General features: G+C 45.2%; 2 protein-coding genes across 2 annotated transcripts in view; one reads left to right on the top strand and one right to left on the bottom strand.

Annotated features, from left to right (window-relative positions):
• Positions 1–3: 3 nt before the first annotated feature.
• brd7 (bromodomain containing 7) lies at positions 4–8,367 on the bottom strand. Its single transcript, XM_080521041.1, is given in 19 exon segments — positions 4–208; positions 308–427; positions 430–438; positions 774–917; positions 1,298–1,379; positions 2,131–2,175; positions 2,286–2,397; positions 3,231–3,366; positions 3,444–3,551; positions 3,738–3,813; positions 4,020–4,134; positions 4,756–4,777; positions 4,780–4,924; positions 6,229–6,339; positions 6,494–6,638; positions 7,395–7,455; positions 7,551–7,644; positions 7,727–7,920; positions 8,285–8,367. Coding segments are annotated over 19 exon segments (1,845 nt in total). The 5' UTR covers positions 8,334–8,367; the 3' UTR covers positions 4–131.
• Positions 8,368–14,919: 6,552 nt separating this feature from the next.
• The window catches only part of nkd1 (NKD inhibitor of WNT signaling pathway 1), a gene marked incomplete at its 5' end in the record, with an annotated part of 103,481 nt that continues 97,835 nt past the window's right edge, over positions 14,920–20,565 (top strand). The window contains 3 exons of the mRNA XM_080520439.1: positions 14,920–15,013; positions 17,430–17,486; positions 17,529–17,637. Of these exons, the coding sequence (XP_080376565.1) occupies positions 14,920–15,013; positions 17,430–17,486; positions 17,529–17,637 (260 nt within the window). The remainder of the gene's footprint in view (positions 15,014–17,429; positions 17,487–17,528; positions 17,638–20,565) is intronic.

Here is a 20,565-nt window from a genome sequence, read left to right as displayed (position 1 = left end):
GCAGTGGGATGACCGGAGCCGGCGTTTATATATCACAAACACTTTATTGACTGGATGCATAAAAATGTCACACAAGGAGCACCTTTTGTACAAATCTTAAGTTATTACACTGAAAGAAAGGAGCTGGGAATTCATCCAACAGTCACGACCGGGACAACATCTGGACAGCTGGAGGAGGTGTCCATCGGTTCAGCCGCCGGTTCCTGCACTGGACGCGTGGAAGAGGACGTCAGACGCAAGTTAACTCTGGACTGAACTTTGCTGTACGACTTATGTTTAACGCTCCCGGGGTGTTTTTTTTTTTTACCTGTGGTGAGGTCTATGAAGGGGTCGGCGGGGACGGCGACGCCCATGGCTTTCCTGATACCGTAGACGCTGCTGACGTCACAGGGGGCCACCTGGCCCGTCAGCTGAGCCAAGTTTCCGTCACCTTCTCGGCTGCACAGAGAGATCAGAGGAGGAATGGACACAGACTGCTTTGTGTGAGAGTCCGGGCCGGTCGTCTATCATAGCTAAACGCAGTAGATCGTCCCAGAAAAGTAAAAAAGTTTAGACTCTAGCGTTCAGACTTTAGAATAAATAAATCAACATGTCCAACACTAAATGATGTGAATCTGTTAAATACATCTACGGCAATGAAGTCCACCATGACATGAATCAGAACATTGTGCGACCACAAACTCTCCTCCAGAGTGGAAAGTCAAACCGCAGCTGGACTCTTCAGAGGTCGCCGGCCGCTAACAAGAGGGGCTCCTGCACCCAGAGGGTCTTACCCAGCTCCAGCTCCTTGGCGGTCGGGGCCAGCAGGCAGATCATGTTGGGCGGCTGCTTGGCGCTCAGACGCTCCTTCTGCGCCTCCTGCAAGTCACGCAGCAGCTTGGTGGTCTCGTCCAGCTTCTGCTGGAAGTGCAAGGCCTCTGGCGGAGGAGAAGGCGAGGCGCACGGTCAGTTAATACTTCCTCGGGGTTTCTCCGGTTACCTTGTGGTGAAACCCCCCCCCCCCCGCCCCCTGAACAGAACACATGCATTGTTGTGCGACACAGACCCTCAGTGTTAAGCTAGAAGCTACAGACCGGGGGGAGATGGGAGGTGATGGGTAGTAGGAGGATGAAGAACGAACCAGGTCATGACACAGCGAAAAGAATTTAGATTCCGAACTGAATGTTTCCATCTGCACGCACGCACGCACGCACGCACGCACGCACGCACACACACACACGCACACACGCGCACACACGCACACACGCACACACACACACACACTGCAGTGTTTGAAAAGCCAAGTGAGACGCTTTACCCCCTGAGAGCTCCTCGGCCATCTGCGGGCCGACGGCAGAGCGCAGGAAGTCCAGCCTGTTGGGTTTTTCGGCTCCAGCTACCTGTGGGAGACACGGGGGGGGGGGGGGGGGGGGGGGGGGGTTAGTCAGATGAGAGAAGCTCATTCCAAGTCAGACAGCTGATGCTTCAAGGGATCATCCTGGGCTTTTGTCACGCTGCTTCTTTGCTTCCCATAAAAAAAAATAAAAAATCAAGCTTCTTCTGCAACATCGGAGCAGAGCGGAGGAAGAGGAGGTGGGGGTGAGGGAGGGGGGGGTGGTAAACTGGAGCGCGGCCAGAAACAGCAAACAGGCAGCACAGAGGGGATGCTGTGTGCCCGGCGTTGAGTTCTGTGCTCGGGTTTCCTCCGCTGCTCTGAGGAGCGATTCAGCGCCGCGGCCAGCGTGCGCTCAAAAGAAAACACGGTCCCCTCCAAATTCTCCGACGCCCCCCCCCTCCCTGAGCGAGCTCGCTGCGCGGCCGTGTCGCGGAGGGGAAATGTTCTTTCCACGGCTGGATGGAGCGCAGCTCGCGGCGGGGCCTCCCGCCGTGTTGACACAGCTGGTGGATGGAGTGACCAGATCGGCCGCCGGGAACACAAACTAAATGAAGTATCCGCTCGTATGGGCGCGTACGGGTTCAGGGACACGTGACGGCATTGAGCTGCTCCCGCTCTCCAGTACGAGCTGCAGCCACATGGCGCTCGACGATTCCCGCCATTCGGTAGACTCGACGCCTCGGTCGTTTCCAACCGTGCTGCATGTTGGTCTAAAACTCGCCAAGGGTTTCCGTCTGGAGCTTGAAGACCCTCACCTCCATCGCCTCCTTGTCCTCTGGCGTGTTCGCCGGCTCCTCCACCTGCTGGACACGTAACAATGAGTTGCATGTTCCCTCTGACCTGCAGGTTGGAGGTTTCAGAGCCACGGCGACTCTGGTTCCAGGTTACAAGCGGCACTAAGCGTGCTTACCGGCCCGCTGTGCTTCAGGGTTCTGGAGTGTTCTCCGTTGGTCATGGCGTCCAGCAGGTTGTCGGCCAGTTTGTACATGTACTCGTCTGGTTTGGACAGGAAGTCTGAAAAGCTGCTGAACAGAACATGCACGTAACACCGTCATGGCCTCGGCAGCAGGGTGGAGGAAACATCTCAACCACCTTGTTGTCGAGAGACAAAGTCCACACTTGCTGGGAGAAAAGAAACAACCTAAACTCCTCCACAGTGGGGAGAAACAAGTGAGGGCGTGCTACTTAAAAACACGGCCATGATTTTGGCTCCAGGCTGAGGAAAGCTGCTCTTTTTCACCACATGGTCTTCATCAACAACGTTTTCCTTCCCCTCTTCTCATTTGTCAGCTGTTGTTCCGACGCGAGCTGTTCCACTCGCCTGAACGGACAAATGGCGTGATGGCACGGTCCGCGACTCGGGATATGCTGTTCCACTTTGTGCTTTAGCCAAATGTGCGTCGTTTATGTTGGTTGGCGTGTACGTTGAAAACGCGTGTATGCGGAGTGTTGAGTGACGGAGAAAGACGTTACTTGTTAGGAGGAGCAAACTGACCCACTGAAACAGTGGAGCCCTTCAAGCTTTAGGAGCCGAGGATGCGACATATAAAAAGTTAAAAAAACAACAACCAAACATTTCAGCCCGTGCGTCCTTCATGCTCGTTTACATCTTGATTCAACCCCCCGGTAGTCTGAGACACAAGCCGCAGTGAACGTGGCTCCAGTCCAGGAGATAATAACATGAGAGAGGAGGAAATCACACGGGGTGGGATGACGTCAGGCGGAGGCCTGCTGACCTCCCCCGAGGAACATCTGGAGAGCGCTCATGCAGCGATGCCTCCAGTGACGTTTCTTTCTTTTTTTTTTTTTTTTTAACAAAACCGCCAGCGTGCGTCTGCGTCTGCCGAGCACATACCTGTCTGAGCCCTGCTGACTGGACTCCTCTCCGAAGCAGCAGCAGATGAGGTCCGAGTCGTCCTTGCTGACGTTGGCGAAGCTGGAGTCGTAGGTGGGCGCGTAGGACGTGAACGGGCCGTAGTTGATGTAGGACACTGTGGACAGACGACGGGCCGTCAGTTTTGCGGCGACGTGCAGACGCACGGCGATGTGGAGCGGCGCGGCGCAGCACCCGGGGTGATCCTGTTCCTCTTGTCCTCCCTGAAGCCCTGCAGGCTGTTCACGCCGCTCTGCAGCCGGTTGGACATCATGCCCAGCTTGACGGGACAGTAGCCCACATCTGGAACACCACAGGAACACATTCTCTCAGATTTACACCCAACCAAGCAAAAAAAAACTCTTGCCAAACTCTCGCCTTCAGCACGAGTACAGAGAAACAACTCATTTTGATTTCAAGTTAAAGGTTGTCTTTAGCGTTCAGTTGAATCTTTCTGTGTTGACGAGCCAGTGAACAGTCTGAACTGACCTCCTGCTGAAGGATCTGCCGGGTTCAGGATGGCCAACGTGGTCGAGCCGTCAGACTTCCGCCGGGAAAACTCCAACTGGAACAGTGAAGGTTTGTGGTTTTTTTTGAAAACTTGCTTGATTTACAAAGACCATGGAAACACGTCAATCATCAAAGTTGAACCCTCGTTTGAAGCGGCCGTTTAGGAGGATGTGAAAAACCTTGGAAACTGAAATGAGCCTATGTTTGGTGACGACTATGGGTGTGTGTCGATCAGGAGCAGCGTTGTGACTCTTTTCTCACGTCGGACTGAAGCACTCTGTTGGACAGCTTCCCCCCAGACTCCTCCATGACCTTGCGGATTTCCTCCAGCTCCTTCTCGGCCTTCGCCGCCTCGTCCTTGGTGTCCTTTTCCTGTCTGCGAACGGAGCGCAAGATGTGAAAGACAGGTGGATGAGACGCTGTGGCCGTGAGCGGAAAAAGGTTTGTGCCGACGACAAAAAAAGAACCACGCAACTGCCGCGGGAAGGAACTTCTGCCGCGGCTCCGATTCCACACCTACATTCTGCTTTCATTCCTCTCATCAGCTACCTGGAAGCTTTTTGCTGACGTCAATAAAAGCCACTGTGAGTTTTTGTTTTTTTTTCCTCTCTTTTGCACAGGGCCATCTTTTATGAGCTGAAAGTATTAAGTAAGCCGGATGAGAAGCCGGCACAACGAACAGGCTTCCTGAGGCTGATCCTCCGACTGTGACTCAGACTCTGACAGCCGTAATTTCGCTCGTCAGGTTCAGTTACATCACGATCGCTCAACAACAAAGCCCGTGCAGAAGGTGTAGCGCCACGAGAGGAAACAAGCCCCAGCATGCGCTGAGGCATTCCTCACATTCTGAGCCTGCAGCTTGACGATGGAAAAGATGATGGGCTGAGAGGAAAACGTTTTTTTTTTCTTTGCCTAAATTGGTATAAATGGGCGTTCGGCGTCGGCAGCAGTGAGACGGCGAGAGCGTGTTGGACGGGAACGCAGCGGCGGACAGCACCTGGGCGTGCTGGGAGTCTGGGACGCTCGCTGCTGTTCTCCGTGCCGGGAGCGCCGTCTTTCTGCTCCGAGCTGCCGCCGCCCGCTTCCTCCGACTTCAGGCTCAGCTTGGCCGCCGGGTCGAGGCCGGACATGAAGTCGATGCTCTGCTTCAGGCTGTCCAGCCGCTCCTGTCGGACAACACACACACACACACACACACACACACACACACACACACACACACACACACACACACACACACACACACCACACACACACACACACACACACACACACACACACACACACACACACACACCACACACACACACACACACACACACACACACACACACACACACACACACACAGGCACACCTGTCACAGAGGGGCAGGAGAGGGTGGAGGAGAGGACGCCTACGGCTCTCTGCTGCCTCCACCTGGTACACCGGGGGCAAAGCAAAGCCACCTTCACTTCCACGAGCTGCGTGGGACACAAACGCAACTACGCTTTTAAAGTAACTACGTTTTCTAACGTCAACAGTTTCTGTTTTTAACGAGTCCCAGTTTTGTGCTTGACTGAAGGAAAAAACACAAAGCGACAGACAAACAGCTAATGTAGAGCTAATTAGATTTACTGTGTGATTCATTTCAGCAGGTGAGAAAACTGCACCAAGCAAACTGAAGCTGTATAAAAAATTATAAAAAAAAAAAATAAAATAAAAAAAAGTTTCCCCATAATATATTTGTTTTTATTTTTAAGTGAAGGTTGTAATAATAATAACAATAATAATAATAATACTAATAATACAAATGCTTAACGATTAATAGTTAATATTTTTCATTTAAATGTCATGAGTATAATAGTATTTAACCCCCCTCCAAAAAAATTTTTTTGAATTGAAAAGAGTTTTTCCAAGGTGTATACAATATAAAACAATCTGCTTATTTCCCTGCTGTTTGTTTGGTTTAATGTTAAAAATTACAGTGTTCTTGCTGCTAAACCAAGACCAAAAAGCAAAAACTAAACTAAACTAAACAAAACATATTTTTTAGTTTTAAAATCAGATATGCTCATGATATTAAATAAAACTAAATCTTTACTGAGCATTGTTTGTCTATATATCTTGCTAAGAACAACTTAAGATTGCCATTGTCACAATAGAAATACAGTGATTAGTCAATAAATGTGTTTGCCTCACTGAACAGGAAGAAACTCTTTCAATTGTTTGTGTTCTTTAGCTGCTAAAATAACCTTGTTTCAACTTTAAACAAGAAAAATGTTTTGATTATCGAGTCTTTTTTTATAAAAGCCTGAACATCTGTTGGCTGTGGATTATTAGTGAGGCCCAAAGAAGAGTATGATGACTTTTTGTCGGGGTTTAAGTCGTTTAACAACTTGTCTATTCATCCAGAAAACACGGGTAAATCATGAATATTTAAAACAACTCTTTGCTGTAGGTGTGAGTCACAAAACTGCTCAGCTTGGTACCTGGCTGAGGATCTTCATCCCAGAATGCAGCAGTTTCCGAGCTGCTTTGTGATAAATGGTCTCCGGCTTGTTGTAAGTCATGGCGTTTTGACACATAACCTGGAAATCCCCCTGCAGGAGAACAATAAAGCACACATTGAAGACATGTCCACACCCCGTCAGATAAGCTCGAGATGTTACACCCCTGTTGCTCTACTGTTATTTTTGCTTTGTCAAACTGTGTCGAGGCCTGAATTGCAACAACGTGCCTGACGCCCACAGATACCTTGAGTTCATCCACCGACTGGTAGAACTCTTTCTTGACTTTCTCCTTCATGGTGCTGAAGTCCATTGGATGCCTGATGATGCAGGAGTAGCCGGGGGCAATGAGGTCAGTCACCGGAAAGGAGAAGAACGCGCTGGGATCTTTCCTACAGAGGGAAGCAGCAGTTCAGGAAGACATTAATATCAAATAAACATGTGCCAAAGCTTATACGTGAAGACGCAGACGATGACAGACTGAAGATGTTAATTCACTGGGGGTTCTTTCTTAACTGAAGGTTGTCGGGTCTTTCATTATTTGAATTTAAAGAGATACTTTGACATTCACTTACACTGTTAGTTACATTGCAGATCATATTAAAACCTACATTGCTTCATTTAATATAAATGACTGAGTTTTATGTGTTGATGCTTAATAACAGTCCCCGTGAAATGAAAAAAAAAACCCCAACAAAAACCCCCCAACATTTTTCAGTTTTTAACTATACATCAGTCTGCTCAGGTTTTTTATGATCCGTGTCAAAATATTGTCAAAACACACACTTCAGATCATGTTCAGTAGAACAATCCTGCACTCACCGGGGTTCAGTAACTCAGCTTCAGTTTGAAAAGCTCACCACCAACTGGAGTTTTACATTAAAGCTACAACTGGGGCTGCAGAATTCATCATCACTGGACTATCAACATGCGTACAGATCACAAAAAAAGAGTGATCTGTAACAAAGTGCATGATCCCATTCACATGCGTTGGTGTCAAGTTGTGATAACAGGTTACAAACATAGTGAATGATTACAATGGAGTATTATTCCTCAAACTGCAAACATGCATGAGCTCCGTGTGTGTGTAAAGCTATACAGAGAAGTACCTGGAGTCTGAAAATGTGTGTTAATAATCCATGTAGTACCTCTGGAGCTGCCTGATGAGCTGATTCAAAGCTTCCTGCAGAGGAGTTTGTTCTTTTTCAGCTGGAAAGGGTCAAATGTTGAGTAAGTCAAACAATCAAAATCAGGTTTGAGATGGGAACCAATCATTCTGTGATCAGTTACATAAAGAAGCTCACCTTCCAGTTTATCGAGCTCTGATCTGATGGGAGTTCTGCTTTGCTCCCTGTCATCGTCCCCATCTGCTTCCTGCCCCTTCTTCTTCTTGGTCATCTAAACCAAACACCAATAAACTAAAGTCCAGACAAACATATTCCCTTAAAGAGTGAAACAAAATACGAGGTGAGGACTGTACCTTTTTCTTCCCCTTGTCTTCTTCTGGTGATCCCAGGCTCTTGTCTTTATCCTTCTTCTTTTTCTTCTTCTTTTCTTTGGATTTATCCCCGTTCGCCGGCTGATCATCGTAAAACGTGTCCAGACTCGAGCTGCCAGTCGTCACTTCGTTCCCAGACACTTTTAGAACGAGTTTCAGGGGCCTTTCTCCGTAATCTGCACACATCAAACCAACCAGCCATCAGCCCAATAATAATAATAAACAAGCTGCTAACAGCAGATGCTACCAACAGTAGCCGCTAACAGCTGTTGTTTCAGTCAAGAAAGACGAATACTACGGAGGATTCCCTAATCACAGGCGTCATAACTCAAAGCAAAATATGCAAAAGTGACAGAAAATAATGTTAATGAAAAGCGGATAAAAATCAGCCCGATAGCTGTGGACATAACGGCGAGCTCATAGCTAGCAGGATGCTAACACAGCGAACAACCGCAAAAAGCTATCCTGCTTTTCAACCACAAGCACCTTTACTTATTCAGTACATGTGGTTGAATTATAGCGCGCTCAGTCACAAAATACCTTCATATCCGTGTTTTTCGGACTTGTGCTTCTTGTGCTTCTTGCCCATTGTGTGTGTTTTGAACCGGTCGGTCGCTTTCTCTGCTCGCTGTACAGTACAGGCTGTGAACGCTGGACAGAGCGTCCCCTGTCGGCCCGGCGATTGTAGCACTATACAATGTAATATTCATTTTTGTCGGCAGAGGGCGCCATAAGCCTTGAATATAACTTATATGTATAACGTACATAGAGACATTTAGTCCTCCATATGAAACGCCTCAATAGAATAGAATAGAATAGAATAGAATCACTAATCCCACCCAGAGGGATGTTTTTAAATTACGGTTCTACACTAGACTTAAGTTACTATTTAATTTAATCTCCTTGGCATTTCTATCCATCCATCCATCATCCATCCATCCATCCATCCATCCATCCATCCATCCATCATTCATCCATCCATCCATCCAACCATCCATCCATCCAACCATCCATCCATCCATCCATCCATCCAAGGGCAGGGTACACCTGAACAGGTCACCAGCCCATCACAGGACAAACACACAGAGACAGACAACCACAAACACTCACAGTCATACATGGGTGCAATTTAGGGTCACCAGTTAACCTCATGGTTTTGGACTGTGGGATAAAACCCACGCACCCACTGGGAGGACGTGCAACACATGCTCCACACATAATGGCCCAGGATCTGAACGCATGACCTTCAATGAGGAGAGAGCGCTCACAACTGCTGCACCGTGCGACTCCCACTTACAACTAATTTATTCATATTCATCCTTTGTGTTAGAATTTCTTCACAAGAAGGAAAAGAGTCATGCAGGAAAAAATCCTCCTGACCCTCAGCTCTTTCCAATTGCTGCACTGCACCCCCTCCGAAGCTTGCTGGTGCTCCCTAAGGGAGGTCCACACTTTCAGAACCACTAGTGGATGTGGATTTAACTGGATTGAACTAATCTCATGTTATGAAACCCTTGGAATATTCAATGACAGATGTCAGGAAACTATCTTTGAGCTGTTGTAAGGATTCCCAAATATTCCTCCAAGACGGGATGCTTCTTTCAACTCCAATGGGTATTAGAAATACAATAAAGTATGGTTGAGACACATTTTTCAGATGATTAAAGGAGTTTCGCAAATAGTCAAGGAGCACTCCAGTGTGAAAGTTATTCACTTTCATAGAGTTGGGATGCTTGCAGGTGACGACAATCAAATAGATTTCAAAAGAACAAACACTGAAGTGTCCTATTTTGTAGTGCCTTCTTGAAAAATACTTCCAAAACTTTACAGCCTCCATATCCGGGAATGTATCATAATAGCAAAATTCCTTGATTTATTACTGCTTTATGAATGCTTACGTTAGTCAAAGCTTCTTCAAAGACCTTCCTAGTGTTTACATTAGCCAACATACTTGTGTCAGCGAGCCTTTCCATAACACAAGTTCACAAATGAAGTAACTCCATCTTGAATAAATAAAGAGCTCTAATCTCCAAAGGCAGACGGATGACACTTGGTTGGATTTAGGCTTTTGCAGGATCTGTGTACAGTCTGGAGTTCCTCTGCCTCGCAGAGCCTTTATGCTCCGTTAAATCAGCGCACATTGTACCGGCTGATGAGTGACAGATGTTTTATTCATGGGGGGAAAAGATAGTGTGCATTCTTTGAAGCACATTCCAGGTTTTATGAAGAGGGCAAAAGATGAGGTCCGAAGGTTTGAAAGGAATGAAGACTGACTGAATTTCAGCCATTCCTGCCGTCAGATGAAGAGGTGAGCCTGAAGCTCTGTTGATGTTTCAGTGTCCTATCTAAGCAAAGCCGTTCTCTGCAAATTACATCCTGACATATCAGTCGTGAAACATCAGCGCCACGGCGAATTCTTCACATACAGATTGTTTTGCTGCCACCTTGATGGAAGAGCCACGAGATCATCAACACATCTTTATCTGGAGAGTTCAGTATTCAGAGAAATATTTCATTTGGAATCACACCTGAACTATGCTTCTTTATCTTCCATAAAACAAATCACACTGAAAAAAAAAGGCAGTTTGTGGTTGACAGAGTGAGATGATTAAACCTACTTCTGCTAAACTCTTATTTACCATATTTGCGTTGTTCAATCAGCAGTTACACATTTATCAAAGCTTATTTAAGAGTCAACAATAATGTATCTTAGGAAATGTTTGTTTTTAGTAATGATTTTACAAATCTCCTGCTACTTTTCATCATATCTTTTTGGCGGAAGGCGTTCTCCGACCCAGAGACAATTTATGCAACTGCCCCCATTTGTATCAAACATTAAGCAATAACCCACAAAATGTGGAAAAAAAACAAACCCCAACAACACTGTAACATCACTTTTCAGCTTATTGTGGTTATTTTTATCGGGGTTAATTATGGCAACCCAATTCACATAACACATTAACATTTATTGACTATTCTTATATAAGCTTTGGTTAATGTGGCTTTCAAGTCACATTTGTAATTGGAACATATTTCAAATTAATATAAATTGTGGTTTTCTTGTGTCGACAAAACATATGGTGAGTCATTCACTGGTTTGAGGGGAGTGTGTCTTAATCAAATCTTGCATACACAAACACTGTAAAAATATCTCGCATATTGACAGACTGAAAATGTTGACATAACAAAGACCTCGCTTGTAGAGCTCAGATGGTTCATCATCGAATAGTTTAAATGTGTGCATTTAAATCAGGGATCGATCACAGGAATCCGTCTGTGAGGCAAAGGTATAACAATACACAAGACTAAAATCATAAAACCAAGAATCCATGAGAGAAAATGCTGGAATATCTCCAGACAAAAGCAACGACAAGCTGGAAGACAATAGGTGAGGGAGTGTATCAGTGGAGTGAACTGATCATAAATAAAACAGGAAGTGAGATCAAAGCAGATAATTGTCACAGTACACAAGAGACATGGAATGTAGGGTAGTTCTTGGGAGTCAAACCTAAACTGCTGCAGAGTTTAACACCTTGAATATGAGGAGGGCATCAATGGATCAACATTTTTTTTTAAAAAACAGTTTCCAGAGTGGGGAAATTCTAAAACGCAAGTTTGGCTTTGAGGTGTGGACGGGCAAAGATGGACATTTATGGAAAACGAGGATATCATCACCCTCGGCCCCCCCTCCCCGTCCCTCCCCATGATGTCACTGAATAACAACAATGGCAGACGACAAGCTCCAGGTTGTGCTGCAGAAGCCATAGACATATTATATATCTTCATAATGTTGATGGCTGAAGCCCCTGACGTCTTCATCTGTGTTTTTGGTATATTTGGTGAGTTACAGTATGCCCTAAAGGCATATGTACTACATCATGTTGATCCGTGTTCCGTGGGAAAGAAAGGCATTTTCCGGCCAGAAACTCTGACATCACTTTGTTTTGAAGTGGGAGGAGTCTCTTGACCTCTCTGTACAATGCTAGTTATGCCTCTCAGCCGTGAAAGTGCTGTGAAGGTCCAGGGTTCTCGAGGTCTCACCTGGGAGAGAGAGAGAGAGAGAGAGAGAGAGAGAGAGAGAGAGAGAGAGAGAGAGAGAGAGAGAGAGAGAGAGAGAGAGAGAGAGAGAGAGAGAGAGAGTTTTGAAAAAGTTTTGTAAAAGATGAGTACATTTTCTTGAATAGAAATAGTTTTGAGGACTAACACTTGAATAATTAAAAGCTTTATTTGTATTGTGGTTTTGATTCTTAAAAAAAATCAGTGTTTGACACCTGATTGGTTACTGAATTTTGATAGTTCAAAACTTGTTAAGTGCAATTTGTGTATTCTGTGTATAAGACGTATCAATACACTGAGCAGACGACACATTCTATTCTTTCTTGTCTTTATTTTTTACGTTTGCTGGTAAAGTAATCCAAAAGTAACTAAAAAATACTCTGGTACACTACAGAGACCTCCCTCTTCTCGGGGACAGTAGAATCTGGCATCCACAAATACTGGACAACACACTGGAAAGGGGAAAAGCCAGGCAGCAAGCTCTGTGCCTATTCAATCCAGAATAACTGCTTGCTCCAGAAAGTCTGTTGCAGGGATGAGAAGCAACATTGCCTGCCTCCATCTCCTGCTTGTATCTCTCCATCTACCCTTTGAATTGTGCTTGGTACCCAGAAGAAAGGCTGGCAGTAGCCCAAAGGAAGGAACAGAACTCTGTTCAGAACAAGGATGTGAAATGAGGTCCCGGATCTGAAACAACATCCTAAAGTAGACCAAGGAGGCGAAAAACACGAGACAAGAGCACCTCTTTTGTCTTTTTGGCTTAAGGCAGCTTAGAGCGGCTTGGGCAGAATGGTAAAATATGGTATTGTGGAGAAGTGGTTAACAAGATTTAAATGATTGCGTTATCGGCTGACGAGTGTAGTCTGCTTACAAAGTCTATCGAGATGTTGGACCATGGTTTCTTGGATAAAGACAGATGTTGCTGGAGGCCAGCTGATGGGGATCTTGAGAGATTATTCTGGGTGCATACTTGACATGAACAAACTATTTCTCCCTCCTGTCAGTAAAGAAAACTCAGAGTTTTTTCTCATCTTTGGATGACCTTAGACCTGTCAGACTCTGAAACAGTTGTATGTACATAGTTAAGAGGGGCAGCTATCTGGGACCGACATCTTCTTGAGTGCACGTCTAACCTTACCCACGATGCCCAAGGGGACTGCTCTGACGACACAGGAAGCACAAAGGATGTTACTATCTACTCCAGTGGTAGAATATGTTGTAAACTGTCTGGGCAGAGCATCAGCTTTGGTATTACTGGAGATGAAGAAGGGCTATAAACAAATCCCACCTCGCCCATCTGGAATTCCAGATTGTTATTTTCAGCGCAAACCAAAAACGGTTGCTCTGAGCCCTTCAGCCAGTGTTCCATTGCTCTAATGCCATCTCAATCACCAAAGGTTAGCGGTTTCCAACGTCACGGTTCCTTTCTGCAGGTGAAAGCCTCCTGGAAAAGAAAACAGAGCTGTGAATCTCGCTCTTCTCACACAAGCACTGTCCGAGGGTAGCTCCTACCCCCACATCAGAGGCCTCGACTTCCACAAACTAGAGTTTAGGGTCAGGATGGGTGAGAAATCTTGTCCAATTTGATGGCCCAAGAGATGAGGGAGTACGGGTCACCAGGAAGGTCAAGGGGAGCCATGCAGTCCTTTATCTCCTCTGAAAGCCCTGCTTGGAGGGGAAAAAAACAAGGGTGCTGTTATTCCAAGCATTGTCTGAAGCAAGTGTGTGGAACAGGACAGCATAGTTCCCTCCACTGCCTCGGCCTTGCTACAGGTAAAGTGTTTCCTGGCCAGCCTCTGGTCCAGAAGTAGTGTCGTCAAAAACCTTCAGAAATCCCTCATCTGTTAAACCATGGTGCTCCTGTTCTGTCTGTAGATGTAGAATACCAGTAGAAAGACAAGTCACTTGTTGGTCATGCTGAAGGAGATGCTGGACCTGGTCCAAAATGGCAGTATTGAAGGGATCTGATTCAGTTGAATCTCTCATGGCCACACTCTACTGTGATGGCGCCACTTGCAGAGATAATACAGTTCAATATCCAATAAGTTAAAAAATGTATTTATTGGAATCATGAGCTGTACACGAGGCAAGGAAAGGAAAATTTCCAAGACAACAACAACTAAACCAAGGCTTCGTGAGAGAAAATGCTTGAATGAAAGAACAGCAAAGAGAATCTAGCATAGATGAGTGAGTGAGTGAGTGAGTGAGTGAGTGAGTGAGTGAGTGAGTGAGTGAGTGAGTGAGTGAGTGAGTGAGTGAGTGAGTGAACGAGTTAATAGCGAGATAATTGTCAGACTCGACCCAACAACAACAACAACAACAACAACAACAACAACAACAACAACAACAACAACAACAACAACAACAACAACAACAACAACAAAAAACAAGTAAAAAGAAAATGTAAAAAACAAACAATATCTACAGGTTTATATAAAAGGGATAGACGTGTTTCTTACACACCTGGAAAATGAGGTAGTGATATCCCAAGTACTTAATATAAGAGAATTAAAGAAGAGAGACGTCCTTACTCTAATAAAGTCACTAGTGTCCAATAAAGTGCACAAATGTAATGACAGTAAGTTAATGGTGTTTCGGGTACTTATGAGTACATTTTTATCCAATGTAACTTCTTCAGTTCATACTGAACGTGGCCATATCATGAGCTAATAATAAAAACATTTTGGCCCACATTTTTGAATTACATTAAATTATATGCTGCTAAATAGTCATTTTCAAATTCTTGTAATTGGATTTGTTTTTTGTTTTTTTTGCAGCAGCAGCAGTACTTTCACTTATATAACATTTCTGCACTTTTTTCACCTCCGCTGGTGATGGCAACAACACTGCAGTTACTACCTGTCCCTGTAGGCGTCACCAAATAAAAGAGAGTGTAAATAATGAAGAATGTTGATCGTTTCACACATTTGTGTCCCTCTCTTCTTGCCTCCAGATGTGACATGTCACCTTCTGTCACATGGCTTCCTGTGGGTTCTCATGCAGTTGCATTGATTAAGACTTTCAAAAACTCTGGCATCTTTCTGAAAGCTTCCATTCACGTGGCCCTTATTAAAGCGGAGAGAGTTTTCTGTACAAGACAGCAGTGTGAGACACAGAGGATGGCGGTTGGTCCGTCGTCCCGGCCTCTCCTCTGCAGCCCCACCGGGACCGTGGGATCCATCCGCTTCAGTCCAGCTGCAGAGCCGCCAAGGCGTTGGAAGTCCACGGATTAAAAGGAGATCAGTTACACCAAACAGGACTAACAAATGGCAGATGTATTGAAATTCATTATCCGCTGTCACAACAGAGGGTCTGAAGGGACCCGGAGACCGTTTCCACATAAAAGCAGGCATCCCGGCAGAACCATGGGAAACCGTTTCCTCGCCCGGCAGACTGCATGGAACTGGGATGTTTGGGTCTGTGCACATATACACAACAAGAAAATACAAACAGACACACAAAGGCAGGCTTTGAACTGTTTATCTGTGTGGCACATGGTTCGACTGAACCAGCGGTGGAGATAAAAATGTTGCTGTTTGGACTCTGCTTGTGTCAGAGGACTGAAAACAATTCCCTCGCTTTTTTTTTTTTTTTTCCCCTGAAGGTCTGAGGACCTGGTTGCACACCAAAATAATTTCCTGCAATAAAAACTGAAACTTTAGGAAATAATTGAATTGACTGAATATTATTAATGTATTGTAACTTTAAATGTCTTTCTTTCCTCTGAAAGTCACTTTCAATTCACAAAACGTACATTTCTGTTGTGTTAACACAATAAGTACATGCCTCCATATGGTGTTGACCCTTTTATATTGTTTATGTAATTGGATGTTCAGTTTTTTTTTTATGTTTTGTTTTTTACATGTTCGAAATAAACTTCAAATCAAATCAAAAAGTTGATGTCCATGTAATCATAAACTCAGTCAAGTATCATCTCCACCAGGTGAACTACATTACTCCCCCAAGTCATGTTTTGTTTCACATCAAGGCCCCGTTTACACGGCGACGAACACGAGTGTATTCGTGTACATGGCGGACCGATAGGGGTTTGACTCGCGGTTCATATTCTAGTTTTATCACCCATATCAGTAGTTTTATCGTTGAGACTCACCCCTGATAGCATCCGACACGTCATCAGTTCATACAAATGTTGAATTCTCTTCATTTTCTTCAAGTTTATGGCTTATTGTTCCCTGCACACACGTCCGTGTGGTTTCATTAAAAAAACAATCGACAGCACCCTCCCATGGCCTGGCGTACTCACGACATCGTTGTTAGTGTAAACGCACTCCTTTTTTTAACGGATAAGGTGTTTTATCACGTGACACGTTGTCGTGTAAACAGGCCCTAAGTGTCAACGTATGGTTGACCATCTTGATTGGCTTCCTGATGATTTTCACACGATTAAATATATTATCATCTATGGCTGTTTCAATCCATCAACAAATAAAAAGGCATTAGAAACTAAACTGCACAAAAACTCCCCCGCACCAGTCATTACTACTACAGTATTATTGCTGCTGACTGATTTACAGTATCTCCAAACACAAAGCCAGAGAAAATGTTTCAATTTGTGTGATAATTTAAAGTCCATTTAAATATATATTTTTTTTTTTTGAAAATCTACCATTTTCACTGATATGCTATCATCATCATCATCAACATCATCATCATCATCATCATCATCGTTGTCACCGTCATCATCATCCTTATTATGATTATGATTATGATTATTATAACTTTGATGTAATTATCAACATGAATGATTGAATATTCACTAACTAATGTTATAATTCTTTCGATGCACTTGTATATGAAGGATCCCTAGCCAGCTGAAGATGAGGTGGTTTGTTGTAAAATCTTTCAAAAACCTACATTTTCTATAAAATAAAAAGTCAGTGAAGGTGTTAATGGTGTCAGAGGTACATTTTAAGTGTTATTCTAATATTGAAGTTTTGGTAATGTCAGACTTTTAAATTCATTCAACTTGAATTTATTCTTTTTTTTTGTTTTTTATAGTTCTGGTAAGTTCTTGATGGCAAAAAGTGCATCTATTTCCCCTAACTTGAGCTTGAGGTTTATTAAGAATGAAGACTTGGTGCTGTTTGTTTTCTCTCTGTGTGTTTTTGGCATTCACACTGTTCCTCTCTTTGCTTTGAAAGTCTGGACTTTTCAACTTCTAAGCTCCTCTGCTTGGTAATTACATCAAACTTAAAGCCTGTGACAAATGGAAATTAATAACTTTGTGTCCTCCCGGATGGATGTGGGAATGCGGCGTGAAGTTTTGGTCACAGAAGTAGATTCTTTTTCGCTGGGAGTTGTCAGAGCGCCGCTCAGATATGACAGATGAAATGTTTGGGGTCATTACAACTGCCGACGCTCAACGGGTTTTGAAGATGTAACCAGCCACCACAAGTAAGTCAGACAGAAACATCAAAGCGGAGAAGCCAATCATTCTGCCTCAGTGTTTTTCTCCCGCCTGCCAGTCTGTCGTGGCAACATCTTTTTGAGCATCAATCACTCATCCCCACGTCAAAGCCGTGCGTGCGCGTGGCCGGCGACTCTATTTTTACATGCGACCGAAACATTTTGTGTCTCTGATTGTTGATTTCTGTCTTTTATTCCCCAGCTTGTCGCGTCCTGTGGTCCTCCATCGGGCCCCCGCCGGGGTCTTCGGTGAAGGAAGGTGACACTTGTTTTGATGCGGCACCTGAAAGCCTCTCGGCAGCCTCTCCTCCAGAAGCGATAACCAGCAGCGACACCACGAAGATCCCACGCCGGATCGACTTCAAGCCACTAAGCCAACCAGATTTGCAATATTTGAAGTTACCGGCTGGGTTCGTATTAGCATCTGCCATCTCAAATTTTTAGCCCCAGTGTTCTCTGATCCATTTACTCTAATGTATATTTCATCGGGCTTGCTTAATGTTTTTGTAGTTTAATGTCACCCTCTGCTTAACGGCACTTAATGTATTATTCTGATTCTGAAAACTCCATTATGATGTTTTCGAAAGGAGGCTGGTGTGATCTGCCACTCTGCAGGGGCTACACACACACACACACACACACACACACACACACACACACACACACACACACACACACACACACACACACACACACACACACACACACACACACACACAGTGCTTACATGCATCATGAATTTGGAGAAAGAGAGCCTGAGCATGTGTGACAGGACACGCCAGGTGGGGGGAAAAGGTGGGTAGAGGTAGGGAAGCGGAGGGGGGGGGGGGCTTGGGGGGTTGATTTTCTGTCGATCTGAGCCTTTATTCTCCTCGAGCCTCTGAAGACAGTGGTCCTGGAGTGGGGGGAAAAAAATACTCAGGGGAGGGAGCGTTCAAAGCCCGCGAGCTCTGCGACGATCCGCCGTCAGATCCTCAGCCCGTTTGAAAAGTTCATATAAACTGAGAGACAGCCGCTGGGAAATGGTCTTTGCAAACTCAATGAGAGTTTATCATCTCCACGCAGGGAGAGGCGCCGTTTGAGGTGGAAACGCGTCGCCTGTAATCTCGGTCCCCTTCAGCGGTTTATCGGGGACCCCTTCCGTCTCAAAGAACCAGAAAACCTGGGTCCTCGTAAACGAGGTATCTCAGCGCGGGAGGCGGCGCCCGCCTCAGCTCCGTGCCCCATTTAACACAACGCGGCTCCAGTGTGTGGCCTACTGGTGGTCTGACGACGTGACGAACAGGGATCTTGCTCTTTCCAACTGGAGAAAACAATCTGTTAGACAAAGTCTAGGATGTAATACTTCTGTTGTTACTACACACACCAAAATGATTTAGGTACTGGGTAACTCAGTCCCAAATGGTTTGTTAATGTCCATTAATGGTTTTCTATCTGCAGGCCCAATAAAGTTTCCCAAATCCTTCACATGAAGAATGATGGTTCTCTTTCTTTTTTCCCCTTCTCTTGATTGGATGGAATGTTTCTTGGCAGACCATCGTATGTGGGCCTGCTTTGTGAAGTATAAATTAAAAAAGTGATTTTCATTTATTAGGTTTTTTTTAAAAATATTTACTTTATGACTAAAGGCTATATTATTAGGAGGAAAAAGACAGGGGAGGAGGATGTTGATGTCAGGTTTTTTTTTGTTTTATTAGGGACCTCGCCAACGGCTGGGCCCCAAGCCCAGCCAACGGCAGGTCTCTTTTGGATTTCGTCGTCGCCAAAAGTGTGGGGCCTCCGGAGGAGGCCCCACACTCATCCAGAACTCTCCTGAACCTCTCAGAGTGGCCGACGCCCCCGAAGGGGGCGTCGGCCACTACCTGGTGGCGAAATTCTATATTGTATTTCGAATGTTTCTTCTTATTATTAGGGACCTCGCCAACGGGTGGGCCCTAGGCCCAGCCAACGGCAGGTCTCTTTTGGATTTCGTCGTCGCCAAAAGTGCGGGCCCTCCGAACCCCCTAAACACGCTCAAAAACTCACCAAATTTGGGAGACTCGTCAAAAGTGTGGCACTCCACAATCTCACGTCAAAAAATTCCCCAAAAATCCAAAAATGGCTCTCTAGCGCCACCTAGAAAATTGCAATCACCCGCCACGGTCCGTAAGAATGTCGTAGAGAAAAACAGCGAATACGAAACTTCTTCGTCTACTCGACCCCTACGACTCACGCGCTCTAACTTTTGACCTAACTCCAACAGGAAGCCGGCTATTTGCCTTTCAATGTAAGGTATTCGCCCAAAAAAGGGAAAAAAAGGCAGAAACGGAAAATTTAACTCCTCATAGGGCAAAGGTCGCATCGGTTAAATTGAGATATACAAAAATAGAGGAGATTGTTTACTACTGAACTCTAGAGGGAAATTTTCTTACCTAGTCCAGTTTAATTTTTATTAGCCGTCCAAGCTCCCCACCCCCTAATCGGCATTTTGGCTCCTGTCATCCATTAACATGGGGAAACGGAAAATTCTCGCAGAAAATCAACGATTTACAACTCCCCGAACTACTCTTAACTGTTTGCAAACCGTGACTCTCAGCCACAAACCGAGGGCATCGCCACGTACACGAGACCCTGCCGAACAAGAGGATGTAACATATGTGGGGAAAATTCCAAAACAAGTCCCCAGAATGACGAGTTAAAGCGACACAGTAAAATTTTTCTCGTCCGAAATCTTAACACTATAGCGGATGGAGCCAAATCTGCCGTTCCTGCCAAACAGCGCCCCCTGGTGTCCAAAGTTTACCTCTGACTGCTTCCAAGCGTACACAATCTTAAAGAGGACAAAAATTCCTACAAAAGTATGGTATTTTTGTCCACATACTCCCCCGATAAGTATAGATTAAGAGCAGTTGTTCGCAAAATCTTCTAATATAATCCTCCCTGTCTCACACTCTGACGTCAGAGTGTCCGCGCTCGGCGCAGCTGTGAAATTCTCCACTGTGATTGGTCAGTGCATCACTCCATATATGGGCAGCTTCCTGTAGCTTCAGGCTCATCACTGCTGTGTGATTGACAGCCTGTCATATCCTGCAGTTTGACCTGAGAGTGACCTCACCAGTCATTCTCAGGTCAGGTTACTCTCACGTGACCTGACCTCACTCTCATGTCTCATGTTGTCCTGTCATGAGGACATGCAAAACCTGTACGAGGTCTGGCCTGAGACATGTAATTCATGTCGGTGAAAGTTTGTGAAAAACCTTCATTGATGCATCATTCACACCTTCGTTCACGCCGACAAAGGCCGGGCCTCCTAGGCCCGGCACTCCACCAGGTCAGTCTCATGTCCCACACTGACCTCC

The sequence above is a fragment of the Blennius ocellaris genome (genome assembly GCF_963422515.1).
Source record: "Blennius ocellaris genome assembly, chromosome: 1".
NCBI classification, from domain to species: Eukaryota; Metazoa; Chordata; class Actinopteri; order Blenniiformes; family Blenniidae; genus Blennius; species Blennius ocellaris.
The sequence above is the reverse complement of the archived record's forward strand: the minus strand, read 5'-3'. Positions and strand labels throughout refer to the sequence as shown.